Source organism: Ceratina calcarata, unplaced genomic scaffold (assembly GCF_001652005.2).
Source record: "Ceratina calcarata isolate Rehan_Ccalc_2016 unplaced genomic scaffold, ASM165200v1 scaffold40.2, whole genome shotgun sequence".
Lineage (NCBI taxonomy): Eukaryota > Metazoa > Arthropoda > Insecta > Hymenoptera > Apidae > Ceratina > Ceratina calcarata.
In genome coordinates this window covers 735,881-755,043 of record NW_017163422.1, presented here as the reverse complement: position 1 = coordinate 755,043, position 19,163 = coordinate 735,881, and the positions used below count along the sequence as shown (strand labels likewise).

At 37.9% G+C, this 19,163-nt stretch overlaps 6 protein-coding genes across 10 annotated transcripts in view; 3 read left to right on the top strand and 3 right to left on the bottom strand.

Moving 5' to 3' along the window:
• Nucleotides 1-3,416: 3,416 nt before the first annotated feature.
• Ipk2 (Inositol phosphate kinase 2) lies at nucleotides 3,417-7,564 on the bottom strand. Of its 3 annotated transcripts, XM_026814816.1 has the most exons (6): nucleotides 6,965-7,184; nucleotides 6,720-6,847; nucleotides 6,253-6,588; nucleotides 5,716-5,892; nucleotides 4,959-5,219; nucleotides 3,417-4,809 (listed from the first exon to the last, which is right to left on the bottom strand). In XM_026814816.1, the coding sequence occupies exons 3-6, from the start codon at nucleotides 6,416-6,418 to the stop codon at nucleotides 4,121-4,123; spliced, it is 1,293 nt and encodes a 430-aa protein (XP_026670617.1). In that variant the 5' UTR covers nucleotides 6,419-6,588; nucleotides 6,720-6,847; nucleotides 6,965-7,184; the 3' UTR covers nucleotides 3,417-4,120. The 3 variants fall into 3 exon arrangements, with proteins under 3 accessions (XP_026670617.1, XP_017882577.1, XP_017882576.1); XM_018027088.2 differs by lacking the exons at nucleotides 6,720-6,847; nucleotides 6,965-7,184 and adding an exon at nucleotides 7,480-7,564; XM_018027087.2 differs by lacking the exon at nucleotides 6,720-6,847.
• Nucleotides 7,384-9,856, top strand: LOC108626434 (meiotic nuclear division protein 1 homolog). The gene is made up of 5 exons (XM_018027090.2): nucleotides 7,384-7,469; nucleotides 9,010-9,242; nucleotides 9,308-9,413; nucleotides 9,480-9,626; nucleotides 9,681-9,856. Exons 2-5 carry the CDS (start codon nucleotides 9,019-9,021, stop codon nucleotides 9,816-9,818), a joined length of 615 nt encoding a protein of 204 aa, XP_017882579.1. The 5' UTR covers nucleotides 7,384-7,469; nucleotides 9,010-9,018; the 3' UTR covers nucleotides 9,819-9,856.
• Nucleotides 7,924-8,718, bottom strand: LOC108626436 (zinc finger HIT domain-containing protein 1). Its single transcript, XM_018027093.2, has 2 exons — nucleotides 8,562-8,718; nucleotides 7,924-8,483 (listed from the first exon to the last, which is right to left on the bottom strand). The coding sequence occupies exons 1-2, from the start codon at nucleotides 8,701-8,703 to the stop codon at nucleotides 8,161-8,163; spliced, it is 465 nt and encodes a 154-aa protein (XP_017882582.1). The 5' UTR covers nucleotides 8,704-8,718; the 3' UTR covers nucleotides 7,924-8,160.
• The window catches only part of LOC108626453 (transcription factor B5), a 22,277-nt gene continuing 11,867 nt past the window's right edge, over nucleotides 8,754-19,163 (bottom strand). The window contains exons 1-2 of one of the 2 annotated variants that reach the window (XM_018027094.2): nucleotides 9,858-10,016; nucleotides 8,754-8,963 (exon numbers count right to left, since the gene is read on the bottom strand). In XM_018027094.2, coding sequence (XP_017882583.1) covers nucleotides 8,777-8,963; nucleotides 9,858-9,892 — 222 coding nt within the window. In that variant the 5' untranslated portion in view covers nucleotides 9,893-10,016 and the 3' untranslated portion in view covers nucleotides 8,754-8,776. Of the gene's footprint in view, nucleotides 8,964-9,857; nucleotides 10,017-19,163 lie in introns of those variants that run through there. The other variant, XM_018027118.2, reaches the window with a different exon arrangement.
• Pisd (phosphatidylserine decarboxylase) lies at nucleotides 10,064-12,570 on the top strand. The gene is made up of 6 exons (XM_018027089.2): nucleotides 10,064-10,244; nucleotides 10,390-10,501; nucleotides 10,569-10,827; nucleotides 10,951-11,184; nucleotides 11,265-11,553; nucleotides 11,628-12,570. Exons 2-6 carry the CDS (start codon nucleotides 10,461-10,463, stop codon nucleotides 12,047-12,049), a joined length of 1,245 nt encoding a protein of 414 aa, XP_017882578.1. The 5' UTR covers nucleotides 10,064-10,244; nucleotides 10,390-10,460; the 3' UTR covers nucleotides 12,050-12,570.
• Nucleotides 12,653-19,163, top strand: part of LOC108626435 (CB1 cannabinoid receptor-interacting protein 1) — a 13,382-nt gene continuing 6,871 nt past the window's right edge. Inside the window, exon 1 of one of the 2 annotated variants that reach the window (XM_026814817.1) lies at nucleotides 12,653-13,296. In XM_026814817.1, coding sequence (XP_026670618.1) covers nucleotides 13,121-13,296 — 176 coding nt within the window. In that variant the 5' untranslated portion in view covers nucleotides 12,653-13,120. The remainder of the gene's footprint in view (nucleotides 13,297-19,163) is intronic. The other variant, XM_018027091.2, reaches the window with a different exon arrangement.

The following is a 19,163-nucleotide window of genomic DNA, read 5'->3' as shown; positions in this document are numbered from 1 at the left end:
ACCTTAAAATAATAGCTAATAAATGAAGTAATATAAATAATTGTTGATAGTCTAAGAAGTTTGATACTAAATTAAAATGTGCCTAATTTTTGTATTTTCTCCTGAATGCTACAAAGTATCCAATAGTTTGCAGAGCTGAAAATTATAAAACGAAGAGATGATTCCCATCCTGTGTATGTAACGTCGTACAAATTGAATCGAATGTAAAGATAATTTGTTCGTTACTCTCTTTATGAACTGGCTAACAAACTTATGAACGGGAGTGTATATTTGCGAATTGTTCATACAGAGAGTCGTGACGATTCGCGCGAAACGGCCCGAAATTATCGATCGCCACCTAGAGCCAGGCGCTACTCCCGCATCCGTTTTCAATTTGCCGTGTAGACCGCAATAAATAACGAACGAAACGAAGGATGAAACGTCGCGTCGCGTCATATCGCGATACTGTGCAGATATACGCGTTGCTCTACGCTCGATATTATACACTCCCGTCCACTCTCGCGCGACTAATTTCGCCCGAACGTATCGCACAGTAAATTTGCTTTCTACACCTTTTTCACCGGCTTTTATACCCCCTGTGGTTTCATGTTCCACCGAGAAATCGTGATTTCAAGAACTTTGCACGAGAAAGATGAGATCAAAAATTGGAAAAATTTAAATAAATTCGACTGAAAAATAATAAACCAGACATTTTATTTCCATTATTTTCTTACCTCTAAAACGTGTAAAAATACTTAATATTTAAAACCCTAACAATAGGAATGAGTTGAGTGTGTTCGTTGATATGATTGAAACGAATGCGCTGTTCAATCGAGACGAGGAGAATCCGCAATTGCGGTAGTCATTAATGTTCATTTTTTCTTATTATTCGCGGAGTCGAAGCGGATTCCCCGAACGACGTTCCGGACACGAGATCGTAGAATCATGTTGAACGTAATAATTACGAGATCGATCGTTTTCAATTGAACAACGACGTCGACGGCTGTCCTCGAAATGATCCATCGGCCGGCGACGCGCCCGTACAAGAAAAAAGAAGCGTATAATGATTACGTTGCATTGAACGAGCGGGACACGATTCGCACACGTGTTCGTTAATTATATTCCTCGTTGCGATGCGTTGGCCCGTTTACCGACTTTTCCATCCTCGTTAGATTTTCCACGTCGCGCCGTTATCGCCGCGTTCCCCTTCTTCGCAAAGCCGCTGGTTTCAATACCAACGGATTTATCGCTTTCAACCTCGAGCCTTTTATGGTCTTCAAACAGCACAGAATTATAAAAGAGGATTTACTTATGCACTGCTCGTTGAAGTATAGTAACCTTTTGTGAGATAATCGCATCAGAGATTCCGAGGAATTATTGTCTTTGAACGCCGAGCTTCAGGATTATAGAAATTGATACACGGATCGAGGGACGTAGTAGCGTCCCGAAAGCAAGTTTTATTCGACAAATGGTTACAGATTTACGTACTAAATCGCATTGAATTGTTAATTGTTCAAATGTCATATTTATTCGATTTCACAGCATTCACTGTTTTTAATGGATATAAAATATCGGTAATTACTTAGACGTCTCTGTTTACGACAAAATTCGACGAACGACACCTTTTCCTCTTAATAGAATCCTTACATAAAAATTCAACGTAAGAACTGTAGATCGGATCTATTCGGGGAATAATCGCGTTTATACTGTACTACCGTGTTCCCCGCAAAGATTCACTTACGCGTTTCTTGAATAAATCAACGATCTTTCTTTTCCACGTTGCTCAAGGCAAACGGATATAAATGTTTCCTTCCTTCTCTCGAAATAGTTCAGCGCTCTATAAATCCGCGTTAATTATAGTTATCCAAATTTATCCAGCTGCGATCTACTGCCAATTCTTTAACTTGCGGAATAATCAACGCGATTCTCAGACTATACGTCCGTTTCCGTTGAAATTAAAATCAAATTCCACGACTATTAATAGATCACCGGCATTGGATAATCAAACAGTTTCTAATTATCAATTACTGATTTATATGCGTTCGTTCGTTTCGTTTAAACGGCGTCACGTTAGCATTTATAAATAGATATTATTCAAGCATAAAACAAATCAATCAAAGTATCACTAATAATTTTTGATAAACTTTAATTTTGACAGCAGAGAATGCTAAGTCTGAGCAAAATTTTATTATATCATTTATTGTATTATTACAGTGATTATTAATTCGTCAAGCATTGTCAGATTTGGATGCAATCTACAAACGAGGTGATCCCTTTATCACACAGACGTCGACGCACGGTGACACGAACAAACTGCGGTGCACCGTGGCCCGTCCTCTGTTGCGCGTTGGATATCAAAGACTTTCCTGCTATTCAGAACGCGTAATTCAATTCTGAGCCCGCGGTAATCGCATTTGCGGATTGATTAACAGAGCCCCTCGCCATTAATTGCGCTCGCGGTAATTACGTTAGGCACCGATACCACCCTCGAAGGTGGTCCTCTCTCTATTCGCCCACTAATAATCGTCTCGAATTTATCGTCCGCCCGAGCCCGACGTTCCGTTACGACCCGTCGATTCTCTCAAGTTCGAAAATCGTCTTTGACGATGTTTGCCAACCGAATCATCCGCCGTTATATCTCGTCCTCGCTTGATTTCGAGCGACTTGAAATTGGTTCGCCGATTGAGTTTTTGAACTAGTTACGAATGTCCTCTCTTTTAGATGTGCGAAAGGACGAACGGATCTGTGTTCCGGTTCGAACAACAAACACTATTTCTTGATTCACTTGAGATATACTTATAAAACCTTGAAGACAAGCGAATTCCATACACGATTTTTACTAATTGGCGTTCTTGTAACACCACTTTTGGTTGTGCATCGTTAAACGCGTTTCCTAAACCGTAACCCAGCTTCGTTCGGAGAGCACGTAGAACGAGCGTTAAAAAATAACTCGAATATCCCGTAGTCCCATGAATCATCGGATGTACTGCAAAATCACGAGGCGTTCGGATCGTCGACGTTGCACGTGTGTGAGAGAGAGTCTGTGATGTTGCGTTATGTTACGTGAACGCGACGAGCATGAATCGTTTTGATTCACGAGCGTGAATTATGTGTCACGTAAATGCAGCCGATGATCAAGCAAGCAATCTATACATATTATACATATAAATATGAACATAAATACGCGGCTATAAATATTATGTATATTATTATAATAAATGTTACACGAGGAACTAAGCAAATTATGAATAATTATTGTCAGTTGACTTGTACGTGCCCAGTTTGAGCGACGATGTAAAAAAAAAATAAACTGTGAGTGAATGGCGAATAAACTAATACGATAACAAACGGTTTTATTTAACGACCTAGTCACCAGTAATAGCAACGATCATCGTTGGCCTTGTAAGTGACGCAGGGTGCATGAAACATATCCAGGGTTTACATTAACACTTTTATTTATTGTTTTCATTTATACCGATATAACAATTTCCGTGTTTAGCTCATACAATTACAGAATGACGTCTGCAGGAAACAGTAACATAAGAAAATAAATGGAGTCGCACCAAGAATACACAAGTAGGAATAGAACGTTTATAAATATAAAATTAACCAGCCACGGATTTTCTAATAACACCGACAGGCGAGGGTGCACTGACCGAAGTGTGTATGCGTGTGCGCGGTGAACAATGTTGCAAACGTTATATTTGGTGCGAAACAATTAACAGTCGTTATTTTGTTCGGTGCTTGCCACATCATGCCACTATCACGGGTATTCAAAACGTTTCTCAGAAGCTCGAATAAATATATATGTATATTCTACAGTTGGTTTTCGAGTTGCCCGCCACCCGATAAGCTTCCACGGAACATTTTCAACCGCCCGTCGTCATTCATTTGTTATTCACGCGCTAACGTGTACACAGAGTATCGTCACAAATTACTGCTTCCGATTCGCGGTTCCCGCCGATCTAACGAAAATCAAAAAAGAAGAGAGAGAGAGAGAGAAAAAAAGAAAATGAGAACGGAATCTAATTTTATTAAAGAATATAAAATACAGTTGCACCGGTAACGTTTCGTACTCGTTCCTCTCGATTTTGAATAAAACGCGTAACAACGGCATCCTACATCGCGACGGGAGCATGCTTCATGCAGTCGTGTCCTTGGTAACGAGGAACATCTCCACGAGTTTGATCAGGTTCTCGATTCCTTCGAGATAATTCAGGTCCAAGGCATTGCGATCCTCTGCGGGGAAGACATGCGTGAAATCGATCATGTTAATTCTGACCCAGTTCTGCTTCTCCTCCGAAGTACTGGTAAGCTCGTTCAGCAGGTCGTCATAATCCTCCTTCATCCTGACGATATCGTCGTCGAAGTTGTTTATGTAAGAATGCGTGCGGCACAGTCGACCGTCTCTGAAATCGGGACTACACGATCCGCTTCTGTTCAACGATTTCTCTTTGCCGGACGAGTCGTACTCGCTGCTCAAACTGATGCTCCTCTTGATAAAATGCACTCTCTCCATCGTCCGGTTCCTGACGATTTCGTCGCTAGGAATCGAGTCGCTGGTCGTCGCGTCGTTCACGTGCTTAAAGGTGTTCGTCGAAGTGAACGATCGCGACTGCCCGGATGGTGATGCATCGTTCGCTTCATTCTGACGAACGTAATGTCTAAGTCTTTTCGCGTCGTATGCCACCAACAGGGAACTAGAATAGAAGCGGAACATCCGTTGAACGCGAAAGAAGAGTAGAATCCTCCATAAAATGGAGAGAAGCTTGACGACCAATTGACGGCAGGGTGGTCTTTCCGGAGTTATATTCAGGAAGATCTTCAATGCTGCGCAGGAAAGAAAAGTACCTTATGGAACGGTTTTTACAGAAATTTAACGTGTCTTAAAATGTCTTCCATCGTTTTCGTTCCTCCGATCGATCCGTTAGTTATTCGTGTGTATTATATGTATGTAAAGTTAACAATTATCAATATACCTTCTACGACGCCATTGGCGTCAAGAGTCTTGCCGTAATGTTTGCCAAATTGTTTTAATTGCCCGGAGGAGACGCAATACACTTGAAATCCAGTTATACAGAATCCGTAAGTGCGCTTCGACTCGGCGTACTTTAATTCTTCCGTAGCTCTTTTCTCTGGCGTTGCCAAAGGGTCCCACGTACGCCTACCTATCTTTATATCCATCACGCACGGTTCCGCCATACCATCGGTAATATCTTTCAGCGTAAGGAATGTTACTCCTAATATTTTACCAAAACGATTAATCTTGTTGCGTTAACCAGGAGAACCGTCATTTTTTTTTTTTTAATTCTTGGCAATTAAGTGTGAGAGGTGAAAGTTTTTGGGAAAAGTCATTTAATGATTATTATCGATACATGCACGACAAATCAATCGCATCTGATAATTGAGGTGTTAATATAGAATGAAAAACCATCGTCTGTTTTATTTAAAATTATTTCATCGGAAAAAAGAGTCAATTTACTTTCTCCATTCTTAAAGATAAGAAGTTCTTTCACGTAGTGAAACGATTTTACATTTATTTTGAACCGTCCATCTTTAACAGTGAAGAAAATAATTACATGTATCATTCTTAAAAATCTACGTCCTTCGTCGTCCATTGTACAACTTATAACGAAACTCTCTAAGACGGTACTCGTAAAAGAGAAAGAACAGAAGGAACGAGGAGGGATTATGGGGGTAAGTTAAAAAAAGCTCGATATATTCTTGATATCTTACGTCTGCCAAAAATTTGCAACTCAGTCGTGCCGTAATATCGTGGAACGTAATTCTTCAATTGTACCATGACAGGATCTCGGGATATTTGTAAATTTTCATAGAACGAGATTTCCCGTTTACCAAGTAACGGTTTAACGACTGGTTTAAATACACGCCCGTCCGATCTACGTAACATGCCTATAACATTTATTAACAAACGTTTTTACAACATCGAACATTACATATGATACATGTTGAATGAATTCTTCATTCTCTACGAGTATGAATTATAACTAAAGTCTTAGTCGTGTCGCACAGATGAAAGGAACAAAGCGATTATAAAAAAAGAGAACTGATGTTGCGGTGACTGAAAGCGAAAACGATGATTAAAATAGAAATCAATGAGAGAAGCACACGTCATGTGAAGAATACAATGAAAAACAGTGAAGGTACATCTTGATGGTATGATGAAATTACCAAACAGTGAGGCGATTCAGCAAAGACTGCTCTCAGAGTTATTTCATCTTCCGTGACGTTTTAATTCGATCAGATGCTTACCAATCGTATGTCCTTCGGTGTCTAACCGGTGTCCGGCTACCCGAGATTCCATCGGACTTATCCCAACAGGAAGTCCGTGATCAGACGGAATTTCAGTTAACTCCGTGCTCGATCGCTTATCGAGATGACATAAACTTTTATCGGTCTGCGAGTCTAAGGTCGTCATCGTTACTGCACGCTCTAAACGGTGCACGCAGTTAATTACTTCTCTCTGCAATTAAACCGTCGCACGGTTCGCAAAAGATTCTTATCTTCCGCTGTGAAACATCCACCGTAGCCACCAGCGTTTTACCGATCGAAGCTTATTCTAATTATCTCCGGCTGTCTTATTTCCGTCTATAAATACAAATTTCACTTGTGATCAGGAAGCTCAACAAACTAGCCAGCTGTATGTGTATTGTGTACGTATGTACTTAATGATTATCGTATTATCAAGCTAATTCTACTTATTTTATCTGTAATCTTACGATGAAATTGAAAGAAGTAATCGTGAAACGTTTTTAAACGTATTGTAACATGATCGAATAAAAGTTGGTATACGTATGTCGAATAATTAACAAGTAATTTTTCCCAAGAACGTATAATCGAATAAGTTCTGAAAATTGAATATTACTCAGGTATCAATGATTTCGAATAGTTGACAATAAGTTTTAAAAACGAAACGGGATCTCCGTGCTATATAAATTTCATTCTTAAAATAGACTGCTGTTACCTTCGATTATCCCTTCTCACCCGAGCATCCGCAAACGAAAATTTTGTATTAATCATACCACAGGTACTTAAATTCACGTCACACCGAACGATGTGTAGCCGCGATCTCCCGATGCTCGTTCAAATGTTCGAAAACCAAAATTGATGTTAGAACAAACATTTCGCGCGTTTACACATTTCGAGGTCCGTCGTGCTTTCTGGTAGTGGATCGAACCGGTAGGCGGCGATACGTATTTGCCGAGAGACCAAATGCTCTATAGTTCGCGCTTTTACCAACAAATCGTGATAAGTAATTTCGTCGGGTCTTTTGAAACTGCAATATTAGCAAAGACAAGTATTCGTATAATTAAATTAAACTCGTACGATCTTTCTATCTGATTAACTACGTCTACGTATGACATCGATTACGTGTACACATTGATTAATCGAACCGTGGAAGCTTGTAACGTTTCAGGAAATCGACATTTCGAGCATACGAAAGAATCATAAAATACAACTCATATAAGGTATACGTACATTTATTGGAAATAACACAGGAGAATATTTTATTAGCCACTCTTCTTTTTTACAATTGTTACATCTATGACATTTTACATGCCTATGTATTATTATAACCTACTACGATATATTCAGTCCACAGAACACGATACGGTGTACCACCGGGTACGTAACACTTTCACATAAGTAATTTCGTTCGTATCCGTCCGCGCGTCAGGCAGAACAAAGAATATCGTCCAAGAATTTAAACTTCACATAATTATAAACGATCACACGTCCTTCCACTAGACGTGTTTCTACTTTTCTATTGCCGTTTCGTCACGGCGCAACTACGGTTCCTTTGACATCCGCGAGGGGGCCATTGTTTTTATAAAATGAGAATCATCCCGCCCTTGGACTTGCAATTATTAACAATTTATCCCCGAAACTATGTACTTTTAACTCTGAAATAACCAGCGAATATTCCATTTAGAATTCAGTGTTTAAATAGCGATAAACACTTTGTTCCAGTATATTTTTCACTTCTTCTCTGATAGAACTTGCAACAGAAATACAAATTAATTTCATCCTCATTCTTCATTTACACTTGTATTTACAATGATAAGTCTTACATATTTCTGCTTCCGATTAAATATATATTTCCATACAATAAAAAATTATGAAGAATATGTCAAAACAAAATAGAAAGATTGCATGTAATTAAGCTGTCCATTTCAAGCATCTTGTATCGAGATGGGTACCTAAACATTTCATACTGCAGTACCTCGCTCCACAAGGGATGCAAGTATAATTACTAGGGAAACCACAAACTGCACAAAACTGTCTCTCGGGAAATCGGGATGGCGGTGCTTGAGCAGATGCGTAGTTAGGCGGATTTGGATTGATGTTCAGATCTTCCTCTACTAATTGAGCAAAACTTTTGCGAAACCGTTGTTTGTAGTATTCAGCCGATCTAGCCTTCTTCCTCCTGCCACCTCTGTTGTCTAAGCTCTCTTGGAATTTGGGAACTTTCTTGTTCATCACTAAAACAAACATCCCGTCTCGTAAGATATTAAAAACATATAGATATAAGGAGACGTGTGAATTCTTTCGATTTTTACCCAAATCGGCATGAGGATCGTCATGGAAATTATCTTGTTCCAAGGCTTCCAACGCCTTCTTTTGCCTACGTTTACGAGCAGCTTCATCGAGTACTCGTTTCTGATACGCATCTTTTATTCTACCAGATTCTCGCGCTGCCATCTTCGATTATTAATAAATCGTGAATACTTAGATTGTATCGTAATATAATAAACAGAAGATTCGCAGACGATGTTCATATGCCTTTCTCTGCCAAAGGAAACGATATTTGATCCATCAAATCGTCGACTTTTGCTTGTAAGATGTCTAAGATGTCGGCAGAGATGAACAAATGTCTGTCGTCCAAATCTTGAATGATAAATTTTCGTCCCAGAGCAAACGTATCGTCGAGATGTAAAAGGAATTGCTTCATAGCTGCGTCACTGTAAACACAATTTATATTAGTAACCATTTATTATTTTATTGTAGTTAATTAAAATGTCAAAACGAAGAGTTACTCTCGATGAGAAACGTACAAGATTACTTCATCTCTTTTACGAGAAGAGAGAATTCTTTAGTTTAAAAGAATTGGAAACCATCGCACCTAAAGAAAAGGGCATTGTTGCACAGTCTGTGAAAGACGTACTTCAAATGTTGGTAGATGATGGATTAGTCAGATCGGAAAAAATTGGCACTTCGACATATTTTTGGACTTTCCCAGGGTAAACATTGAGCGTATAACAGTCTTTTTGTAATATGATATTGCAGAAAGCAATATTTTATACAGAGAAAATATAACTGGGACCGAACAACGAATATCTGATGCCTCTAAGAAGATAGTAGCTGCGGAATTCAAACTTCAAAAATTAAGGGAAGCCTGTGAAAAAGAGAAGGTGAGAAAGAAAACAGGCAATGATACAGGACTCAAAGGTTAACTTTATTCTGCAATGAAATTCCAGATAGGAAGAGAAGACACAGAGGAGCTGCAGATATTATTGAATGAGATAGAAAAACTTAGGGCACAAGAAACTCAATTGAATGAACAGATTGCTAAATTCAGTGACACTGATCCTGAAGCTATAGCCAGAATGGAACGAGAAGTGAAAGTACGAGATAATCAGATACTCCTTTACGTTAAATACAAACATTCTATTTTGTAGGAATACAAAGAAGCTGTGAATGTATGGACGGACAATATTTTTGCAGTACAAAGTTGGTGTAAAAAGAAATTTGACATATCGGAAGAAATCCTCAACAAGCAATTTAACGTTCCTAATGATTTAGACTACATAAACTGAGATTGTACGGAAATAAATTTTCATTTTTCTATTACGTACCATTCGACCAAGATTCCTTTCGTCACGTTTACCATGACTTATTCCTTTTCCAGAAACATTCAAATTTGCTTCACATTTGACGTTTCTAATAAATAACTTATCTTTTTGGTTAATTTGGGTAACCGACAGTGACCGATGAAAACACGTCGAACACGTCTGTCGTCTGTCTGAACTGAACGATCTGAACTGAAGTATGCAAAACGCCAGAGCCAGAATGCAATGAGGTAGATGGCATTCACGATCACGATATAAACATTAACGAACAAGTAACGAATGCGCGGTTAGTGAAATCTTTTATTTTAATTTGTTTTTTTTATTTTCTATTTCTATAATTAATGAGAGAGCCCTGAATCGTATTTATAATTGATGTCTGCATGTATAGTTAACGTATGTATAAAAATGTATCTTACCTAATATTGTAATAACCTTAGTATTATATATAAAATTTATTTAAATAAAACAGATTTTAAAAAATATAAATTTACACGTGTGCATTTACTTATTGTTAATGATAAATTTATATTTTTTACAGGATTTTATATATAATTTAGACTAACGTAAGAGAACACATGTGCAACATTTTATAATAGATTTGTCCACAGAATGAGTATCCACAGAATTTGTCGATTAACTCAAGGCATGAGGTTTGTGACGCTATTATCATCGATTTGATTAAATCATGTAATATTTAAATCTATTAAAATGTTTTAGAAGTCCTTACAAATGTTGCACAGAAATGTCTATTCTCCGAATTATAGTAAAGCCAAAATTTCCAAAGGCAAATGCTTCAAATATAAGTACAAATCAATATAAGAATAATTCTTGGTATTCGTTTATTAAGCAAAAGAAATGGACTGTTCCTATTGGAGTCGGAGTATCCTTATTAGCAACATTACAATGGAAATATATGAGAGAATATTCGTATATAACTGAAGACAACGATGTGTATGAGCCAATCAATAGTTTTATGGTACAGCCCAAATTAGCAACATGATATAATATGCATAGAAAATGAAATTTGAGTTAAGAATTTCAAATAGTACAAGAATGAAAATGCTGTAACTTAAATGAAACGTCTTTAAAAATGTTACAGGTCAAATGTTATTATTTTCTACCATTTCGTGTAATAAGTAGAATATGGGGCTGGTTAGCAAGTTTGGAATTGCCAATTAGTTTGAGACCAACTTTATATGGATTTTATGCAAAGACTTTCGATGCCAATTTAGAGGAGGTTGCATTAGACTTATCAGACTTTCCAAGTCTCGGTGATTTTTTTGTTAGGCCACTTAAATATGATGCGAGACCTATCGATCAGAGTACAAGCATAGTGCGTATATATGTATTTTTAAATTATAGCTTGCAGAAGCAATTTGTAAGGCGCTAATTGTATTTATAAATTGGCCGTAGGTTTCACCGTGTGATGGAAAAGTAGTATATTTTGGACCAGTGACATCTTGTTCCGTACAACAAGTGAAGGGCGTTAATTACAATCTTAGACATTTCTTGGGTGATATAAGTACATCTTACTTGGACAATTTAAAATTGACGAAAGAAGATGAAGTTTACATAAAATCGCTATTGAAAAATCCAGTGCTGAATCAATTGTATCAACTAACGATTTATTTAGCTCCAGGAGATTATCACAGATTTCATAGTCCTACCGATTGGGAAATAGAATTTCGTAGACATTTTCAAGGTCTGTTATTACTTTATTAACCAACGTCGAGTCGTTTGAATTGAGATTGATAAAATATGTTCTTACCGCTTTAGGAAAACTTTTAAGCGTCAACCCAAAAGTAGCTCGATACCTACCAGATTTATTTTCGTTAAATGAGCATGTAGTGTACATTGGTAAATGGGCTGGTGGATTCATGGCTTACGCCGCAGTCGGTGCTACGAACGTTGGTTCTATAAGAGTATACTGTGACAAAGACCTACACACGAATACTATCAAGTGGCCTCAAGCGAAGCATTGGGACGATGCTAGCCTAGGTTGTACGCATCTAAACAAAGGTGATCTGTTCGGTGAATTTAGAATGGGATCTACCATTGTGTTGCTATTCGAAGCTCCGAAAGATTTTAAGTTCTGCGTGGAAGCAGGACAGAGGATAAAAGTGGGACAAGCAGTAACTTTGACCGAGCATACAAATCAAGTTGAAGAAGAACAACGTGAACGTGAACACTCGTTATGACAATTAATATCGCACGTATCGCTCGACTGGAAGTATGTTTGGAGAATAGACGTATGAACTTTAGGAACTGATTAATTGATCTCGTTACTTAAAAAACTAATTCTGATGACGTTACTTTCACCTTGTACAGAGTTCTGCGTGCGAATGTGATCCCAGAATGAAATAAAATGATACTATCGATTTGTTAACAATTTATATTCTGTAAAACATGAATGATTTCGTAAATAAGCAACCCACTACATAATTTAAATAGCTGACCTTTCATATTTTAAGAAGTTCAATTATTCTCATCAATGGATTTCTGAACGATAAACACTTCAATAAATACAAGTTCCTCATATTTTTTAAGTACCAACGTTATTTAAGTAATATCGTTCAATTTATTTTGTGAAACGATGTATTAGATATTTACTACACTTATATTCTTAAATATTGTATAGACAAATGCCCGATATTGTAAACATCTTATAATGTAAATGTGAAACGTGTAAACAATTGTATAAATGTTTTCGTAATATTTACACTGTTCGTACGTTTTGAAAAATAGTTGAATGTGGAAATAAAAATGTTAAAAAAATGATTTTTCTCATTTTTCCGGTCGTCACCCTTCTATCCGTCTCTATGCATATTTCATGTATATAGAATCACAAATTACCCAATTTTAGAATGCTTCATCGCTTTCTGAACATTTATCGTTGCAATGCAAATGTTCAACACGCTACCGGCAGTTAGAACGGTCTCTCCATCATCGCAGGTGGAAGGGCGATCCGACCCGGGGGTTGAAAGGCAGAACAGAAAAGTTAAAGTTGGCGTCGCGTGTCAGAATCGCGTTACGTCCACGGTGCCGTAGTTCAGTAAGCGTCGCGACGCCCACCGCGCACGTTGCAGCGTGCACCCGTCCTGCCGCGTCCTGTTCTCAGGGAGTGCGCCAAATTTAGGGGTGCTCTTTCGAGTTCTAACATCGAAGCCTCACCGTGCAATTCAAATAAATTCAAGAACACCAAAAAAGACGCCTCGCGTTATTCTTTTATTTTTTTTCATTTTCCTTTCAAAGTTAAATTATGGGGTCCGATGGGTGCTGATGGACATTTCCGGGTGACCTTGTCCCTCAGGAGGGAACCAGGTGCCGGTCCAGTTTACTGCAAGATGGAAACATCGGCGAGATTTCGGCAGTTAAAGACCGTCAAACTGAGCTGCGAGGCAACGTATCGGCTCGACATCAGCTTCAAACCGCCGCAACTATTGGAGTGAGTACGGTAAATGCGTGACAATTGGTGGTACGTTGATCCTTATCTCTTTAACTAAACCTTCCTACTGCTTTACCTTTATATCGAGTATAAAATAATTTGTGAAATAAATTCCTTAATGTATGTCTCCACTTTAAATTGGCATATTAATAAAACTGAATTGCTGTCGTATCCTAAATTATGTAATAACCGTTTTATAAATTATAATATATATGCGGAATAATAGTAAAATATATTGTGGTATTATCATTTGATGTTGATTTAAAATGCGTTAGCTGCAGTGAGGAGGAAAGAGTTTAGAAGAGCAATAACCCGCCATGTCCTCGGGCTGGATCATCGCCTATTATTTCGCCTCCCCTTGCGTTGCTACTTCTCTTTTATCTGATTCTGTAATTCGTTTTACAGCACGAACTCTCTGTCTAGTTAGCAATTTCATTGTCGCAATTACAATAACATGTTCATCTCAGAACAATTTTTTAAAGCCGTTTACGATTGATAAAATAAAGACAAGAGTCATTTAAATTACGAAGTTAAGAATTGTGGGAAATTCTTTATTGAACTCCTCCGGATTAGCAGAGAATTAATTTCATTTCAATGGTGCTAATCCCGTTTCAGGAAAACGTTCGTTTTCCTCCGAGAGGGATAATTCATTAATGTGGGTCGCGACATGATTTCCAATTATGCAGAGATTCTTGACTTCTTTGCGAAATCGTGAAGTTGAAATCTGCTAAAATTGAATATCGTCGTTTTTTACCATATGCCAATATACGCGCCCGCCGCAGTATTCATGCGAGGAGATTGCACCTATTTTCGATGCCCATCGAGGGGCATGAATCATGGGCAGAAAACAATGAAATGATGTATGCACGTCTTGCAGAGTGTAAAATCCGTAATATCGTGCGCATATTGTTACAAACGCTCGTATTTCTGCCCCCTGCACGATGTAGACGTGCATATGTTACGTGTGCGATCACGCGTTTAACGCATTAGGGTCGATGCAATTTTTAACAAACATATACACGACAGATTTAAGAGCTTCAGAGATTTTTTTTATTTATCATACACATTCCGATTAAATAAAATAATTTTTCGTCTCATAACTTATATATTATTATAATGGTAAATCCTTGACAATGGGATCACAGAATATAATACTTCGACTATAATAGACGTGTCCTGGACAATAGTATAACTAACGTGGAAAAAGACTGTAATTTTAAAAAGAGCGTTGAATGGTATAAGCAAGACATATAAGTTAGATTAGTATTCGACAAGCATTGCATTTTCATTAGAACCCTCGGAGATCGAACAACCTACTTCTGCAGAGCTACTGCATCTATCTGAAAGGATATAAACAAGTTGATCTAAACAATTATTTACAATTGAAGAAATACGTAGCTTCCTTCACTAAGACTATCTAAAAAATGTGTCAATGAAAGTTTCTTTTAGAACAGAAATAAATATCGTGTTAAATATTGTAAAGCAATGAACGGTGTTCTCTCCGCCGATCTTTTTACGAGAAAAAAGTATTATAAAACGTGAGCCATCTGACCTTATAAAACTTTACGTGTTTTACGACCGGAGTGATTTCGACAACGTATAAAATTAGAAAAGATAGTTATCTCTGTTTCTTAGAAATAGACCTATAAAGAGAATAAATGTCTGAGATAGGTATAAAATGAGAGCAAGATCGCTTGCGAGAATGAATAATTATGCGAGAAAGTATCAAAACGGTGATATCGACGGTTTAACTGGATCAAGCGAGGATCGACGAGATGAGTCTTTTACTTCATGGATATCCTTCGGGATACGAGTATCACGGGGTGGCATTGTGCCGGAATATTAATAGTCTTTTGTTGGCTATAATACGTAAAATAACCGAGCACGATGATAAATGCACGGTGGTTGAAGTGTCGTTTTCGTCTGCTGCTGGAGAGATCACTTGAGCAGAATATTTCAATCCCCGATCGTTTACTATCCAGAGAGATGGAGTTAAATTGAAGAACGTTTTCAACCTTGTATTATACGAGTATAATAAATAAATCGCGTTTTTTTATGCAAATAATTATGTTCGTATTATCAGATTCTTGGATAGACATCTCTTATCGCTAAAACATGAAATATGTATTCGTCTTATAATACTTTCATACATAATAATTATTCTTCTTCCTCTGCATTTATAATTTTTCTATAAACTGACGGTCTGGTAATGAATAATTTAATGAATTTCTGATAATAAATTTGTCTGCACCTTTCGAAAACGAAAACCGTGGATATATGGTGAAAAGTCGAGCGAAATGGAAAAACATTAAGAAGCATGGTTGTAAGAAATTTATGTGCCCGGAGGGATTCGGAAACATGGATTAAGTTTTCTAGGGAGGCAGCTCGTCGGCCGGGCAAGTGTTTGCCGAAAGAATGTTCGTAACTGAGGGGTGCTTGTAAAATAAATGTTTGCAAGCGCTACTGCCTACGGCGAAACGCGAGATGGAACCATATTAGAAACGAGAGACAAAATTGGGATTGCGGTTTATTAAGGGAAAAGGGTTGCAAACAGGTAAACGATGATCACATGCAAGTATGTCAGGGAAGAAACAAGGGTAGACCAGATGTTTGCAGTTACTTGTGGCGATACTACGTATCGCCTTGAAACCGTGAAACTTGTGATCAAATCGAATTAGAAATGAAAAACAAATTGTGGACGTCGGTGGATTAAGCGAAAACAGTTGAAAACAAGTAAACGGTTATATCCAAGTATGTCAGGGAAGAAACGAGAGTGAACCAAGTGTTACCATTTACTTACGACGGTACCATGTATCGCCTTGAACTGTAAAACTTGCCAATCGATTAGGACTCTCATTCGTCTAATGCTCGCAGCAACCAGTCTCTGGTGAATGTGTACGATGTATGAGTAGATGCTTGACGAACGTGTCGAGAGTCGCGTACTTAAATACACATACATATTCGTCAAGAGGAGACGCTTCGGAACTGATGTGTCGCAGACAGCGACACTGAGCGATAGATCTTAGAAATGGGGGTGGCTCCATAAATCAATCGAAAGAATGTGTGCTGCGTACATCAAGTTTCGTAATTTATTCCAGAAACGCTCAGGCAGGAAATTGTTGAAGCCGTAAGAATTACGAGTTGTTCTCGTGCACACGATTCAAAAATAAACGTTTTTCTACGCCAAAGCGATCTTTTAAGCGAGTAAAGTTACGTCAAGATGATTGCACTGCCAGCTTGAAAGCAATTCGGCAAAAGGATTTTAAAATTCATAGCTTCGAAGGCGTTGAAAAATTCACGTGCGTTTGAAGCGCTTACACAATGCGGATATACGCGGTCGGGGTGTCGTTAGGAAGTCCTAAAGTTGGATCTAGAGTGGATGAAAGTTTGATCGAAAAAAAATTGCGTTCTCACGTGAACAGTCCCATTAATAAATAATTGCGATGTATCGAGGTTTTATTTCGTTACGTGGCAAAATGGTCATGTCAAGAGAGGACGAGGGTAATCGTATAGACGGCTGGTTGAAATATCGACTGGTGCTGTTATACTGCGGCGTTCTCCAACGCAAGAAAATCAACCGGCTGAGTTCGTAACACGAACAGCAGCTAAAATTACTTGACGGCAATTACTATACGTTGCCGATGTCGAGCAAACCGTGGTTTCTCGCGTGTAATATTAAATAACCACGGCCGTTTAGCTGGCAAAGAAATTCGCACCCCGCTAGGAAATTGACTTCTCCAGAGAAATTGAGTTATTGCTTCTATCTTATCATTTGATAAAAATTTGCTTTACTTTGCACGATTCTTATTTTTTTTGCAAAACGATGACAAGATATAAGACAACAAATGAAAATCTTATAATATCAGAACGCACATAGAATTTGATCTAATAATAAACACAGAGTTCAATTCTATGATGAAAATACGTTTGAACCGAATCGCTTATCATATCACCAATGTTGACTTAGATTATACATAATAACGCGGTGTTCAAAAAGATAATGTTAATACGTCGTTGAATCAAGTTTTAAACGGTTATATTCGATCCCGCGAATTATTCTGCAATTTGTTCAACGATCGATACGAAATTGGTTTCCCATTCTCGTTTCCCAATGCACGCCAGCGTTTGTAGTGTATGTATTTGTAAAAACTGTTCTACCGTTCAGTTCGTTCGAACATGCTCGGTCGCCTTTTAGACACGTACAATGGGTTGACCACGATTTCATTTTTGCTGATCATTGTCCATTCTTTTTTCTCTTTTTCGATTTTCTTTTCTTTTCGAAAGAAATACACTTTAAAATGTTCCTATGTTATTATTTTTTCCCGAACGTTAATTTCCCAAATTGCTTTTCCGTAGGAAGTATTGTTTGCATTAAAATCGTATAAAACTTCCGTCTGATTAATCTGGATCACGCAACGCTTTTTCCAGGGGCAATTTAATTAACAGTAGTCCCATCTGTTATGTGTACGACGTCATTCGCCTTTCTTACTGATCTCCAAACTCAAGAAATATTTATTTTATAAGACATTGTACAATATATCTTATCATTAATTTGTATAAAATGCCGCATGGGGAGTTTGCATCTTCTCCGCATTCGATATTCCCGAGAAGAAATATTGAAATTCGAAAATTTATTCACCGCGCCACGTTCCCTATAAGAACGAAACTTTCATTTCTCTCCGTACTTATCGTTTCTGGCAGAAGTCGATCCTCATCCTTGATAACGTTCCGGCTCGTGACTCGCGTCAATAAACATTGAACAGCAGTCGCCGTGAAAGTACTGGTCGTACTAAAAAGGGGGATATGTACGAAAAAAGCTTATTTACAAAATCCGCCGAGATGTTATCTGCACGGGCGTCTGCTTCAACTATTTTTCGCTACCACTTTCTCACATCGGCCGGGTAAATTTAAATTCGCTGCTCCGACGAGCAAACGAAAATAATTTCACGTTAAACTTCGCCTCGTCCAATTAACGTTAACGCAAAATCATTTCTGGTTTAACATTTTAATACACTTGTCCTTTTACTATCGAATTTATCATCATACGAACTAATTTATATTGTATAATTATAATGTTTATTAGCATACAATAATTAACTCATGTATGTATAAATAATAATGAAGCGCTAATGAAAATTATTTATTTATTAAAAAATTTCATTACAAATTTTATCACTAATAACTAATTAAGGATAATAGGATAATTTTGATAAGCAACAATTATTTCCTTTCACAAATATTAAAGGAAAACATTACATCCTTTCTGGAACGAAAGCCAGTAGTAATAACCGCGATAAGTCAGACAGCGGCAGAGGCTGCTCGAGATCAGACGAAACTACTTCCAACTCTTAACTAACTTCGTACTTCGTACAGACCGCAAGGAATGCAATTATTCGTGGGACGATCTGTCGACACCGGGACACCGTTTCGAACAAAGCGACGCATCGCGTATTTATAAGGTGGCTAGATGAAAAACAATTTACCTACGAAACGGTGTAAAGACACACCGGCTCGGCAGCGGCGTCGCATAACGGGTAAGAAACCGGGTCACGGAATAAAAAATACTCCACTTTTAAAAGTATTATAGACTCGTGAAACTGGAACAACAGCATAATTTCGCGTGGCCTATGACATCGGCTAATTGATGTAAAAAGAATGAAGAATGCAGAATCAGAGTGGAAAAAAGGAGTAGAACGTGTTTGAATTTCGTTAATCCTCCGCATTGAGTATTATGAATCTCTGCTCTGCGAGTTGGAAACATGGAAGTGTGGAGGCTCGGGGACCAGCAAAATACCCGATTTACTTGACCCGGGAAGTGTTACGTTCAAGAGCTTGCACGAGAGAATGCCTCTATTTATCGTGACACG

Bases quoted from the DNA above. Each gene is read 5' to 3' on its own strand.
- Ipk2 (XM_018027088.2), bottom strand. From the start codon at position 6,418: ATGACGACCTTAGACTCGCAGACCGATAAAAGTTTATGTCATCTCGAT. The intron at 5,893-6,252 runs GTAAGCATCTGA...TAAATGTTATAG, and splicing joins CACCGAAGGACATACGATTG to GCATGTTACGTAGATCGGAC. The intron at 5,220-5,715 runs GTAAGATATCAA...GTAAAATATTAG, and splicing joins GTTGCAAATTTTTGGCAGAC to GAGTAACATTCCTTACGCTG.
- LOC108626436 (XM_018027093.2), bottom strand. From the start codon at position 8,703: ATGGCAGCGCGAGAATCTGGTAGAATAAAAGATGCGTATCAGAAACGA. The intron at 8,484-8,561 runs GTAAAAATCGAA...TGTTTGTTTTAG, and splicing joins CGATCCTCATGCCGATTTGG to TGATGAACAAGAAAGTTCCC.
- LOC108626434 (XM_018027090.2), top strand. From the start codon at position 9,019: ATGTCAAAACGAAGAGTTACTCTCGATGAGAAACGTACAAGATTACTT. The intron at 9,414-9,479 runs GTGAGAAAGAAA...ATGAAATTCCAG, and splicing joins AAGCCTGTGAAAAAGAGAAG to ATAGGAAGAGAAGACACAGA. The intron at 9,627-9,680 runs GTACGAGATAAT...TCTATTTTGTAG, and splicing joins GAATGGAACGAGAAGTGAAA to GAATACAAAGAAGCTGTGAA.
- Pisd (XM_018027089.2), top strand. From the start codon at position 10,461: ATGAGTATCCACAGAATTTGTCGATTAACTCAAGGCATGAG. The intron at 10,502-10,568 runs GTTTGTGACGCT...AAAATGTTTTAG, and splicing joins CGATTAACTCAAGGCATGAG to AAGTCCTTACAAATGTTGCA. The intron at 11,185-11,264 runs GTGCGTATATAT...AATTGGCCGTAG, and splicing joins TCGATCAGAGTACAAGCATA to GTTTCACCGTGTGATGGAAA.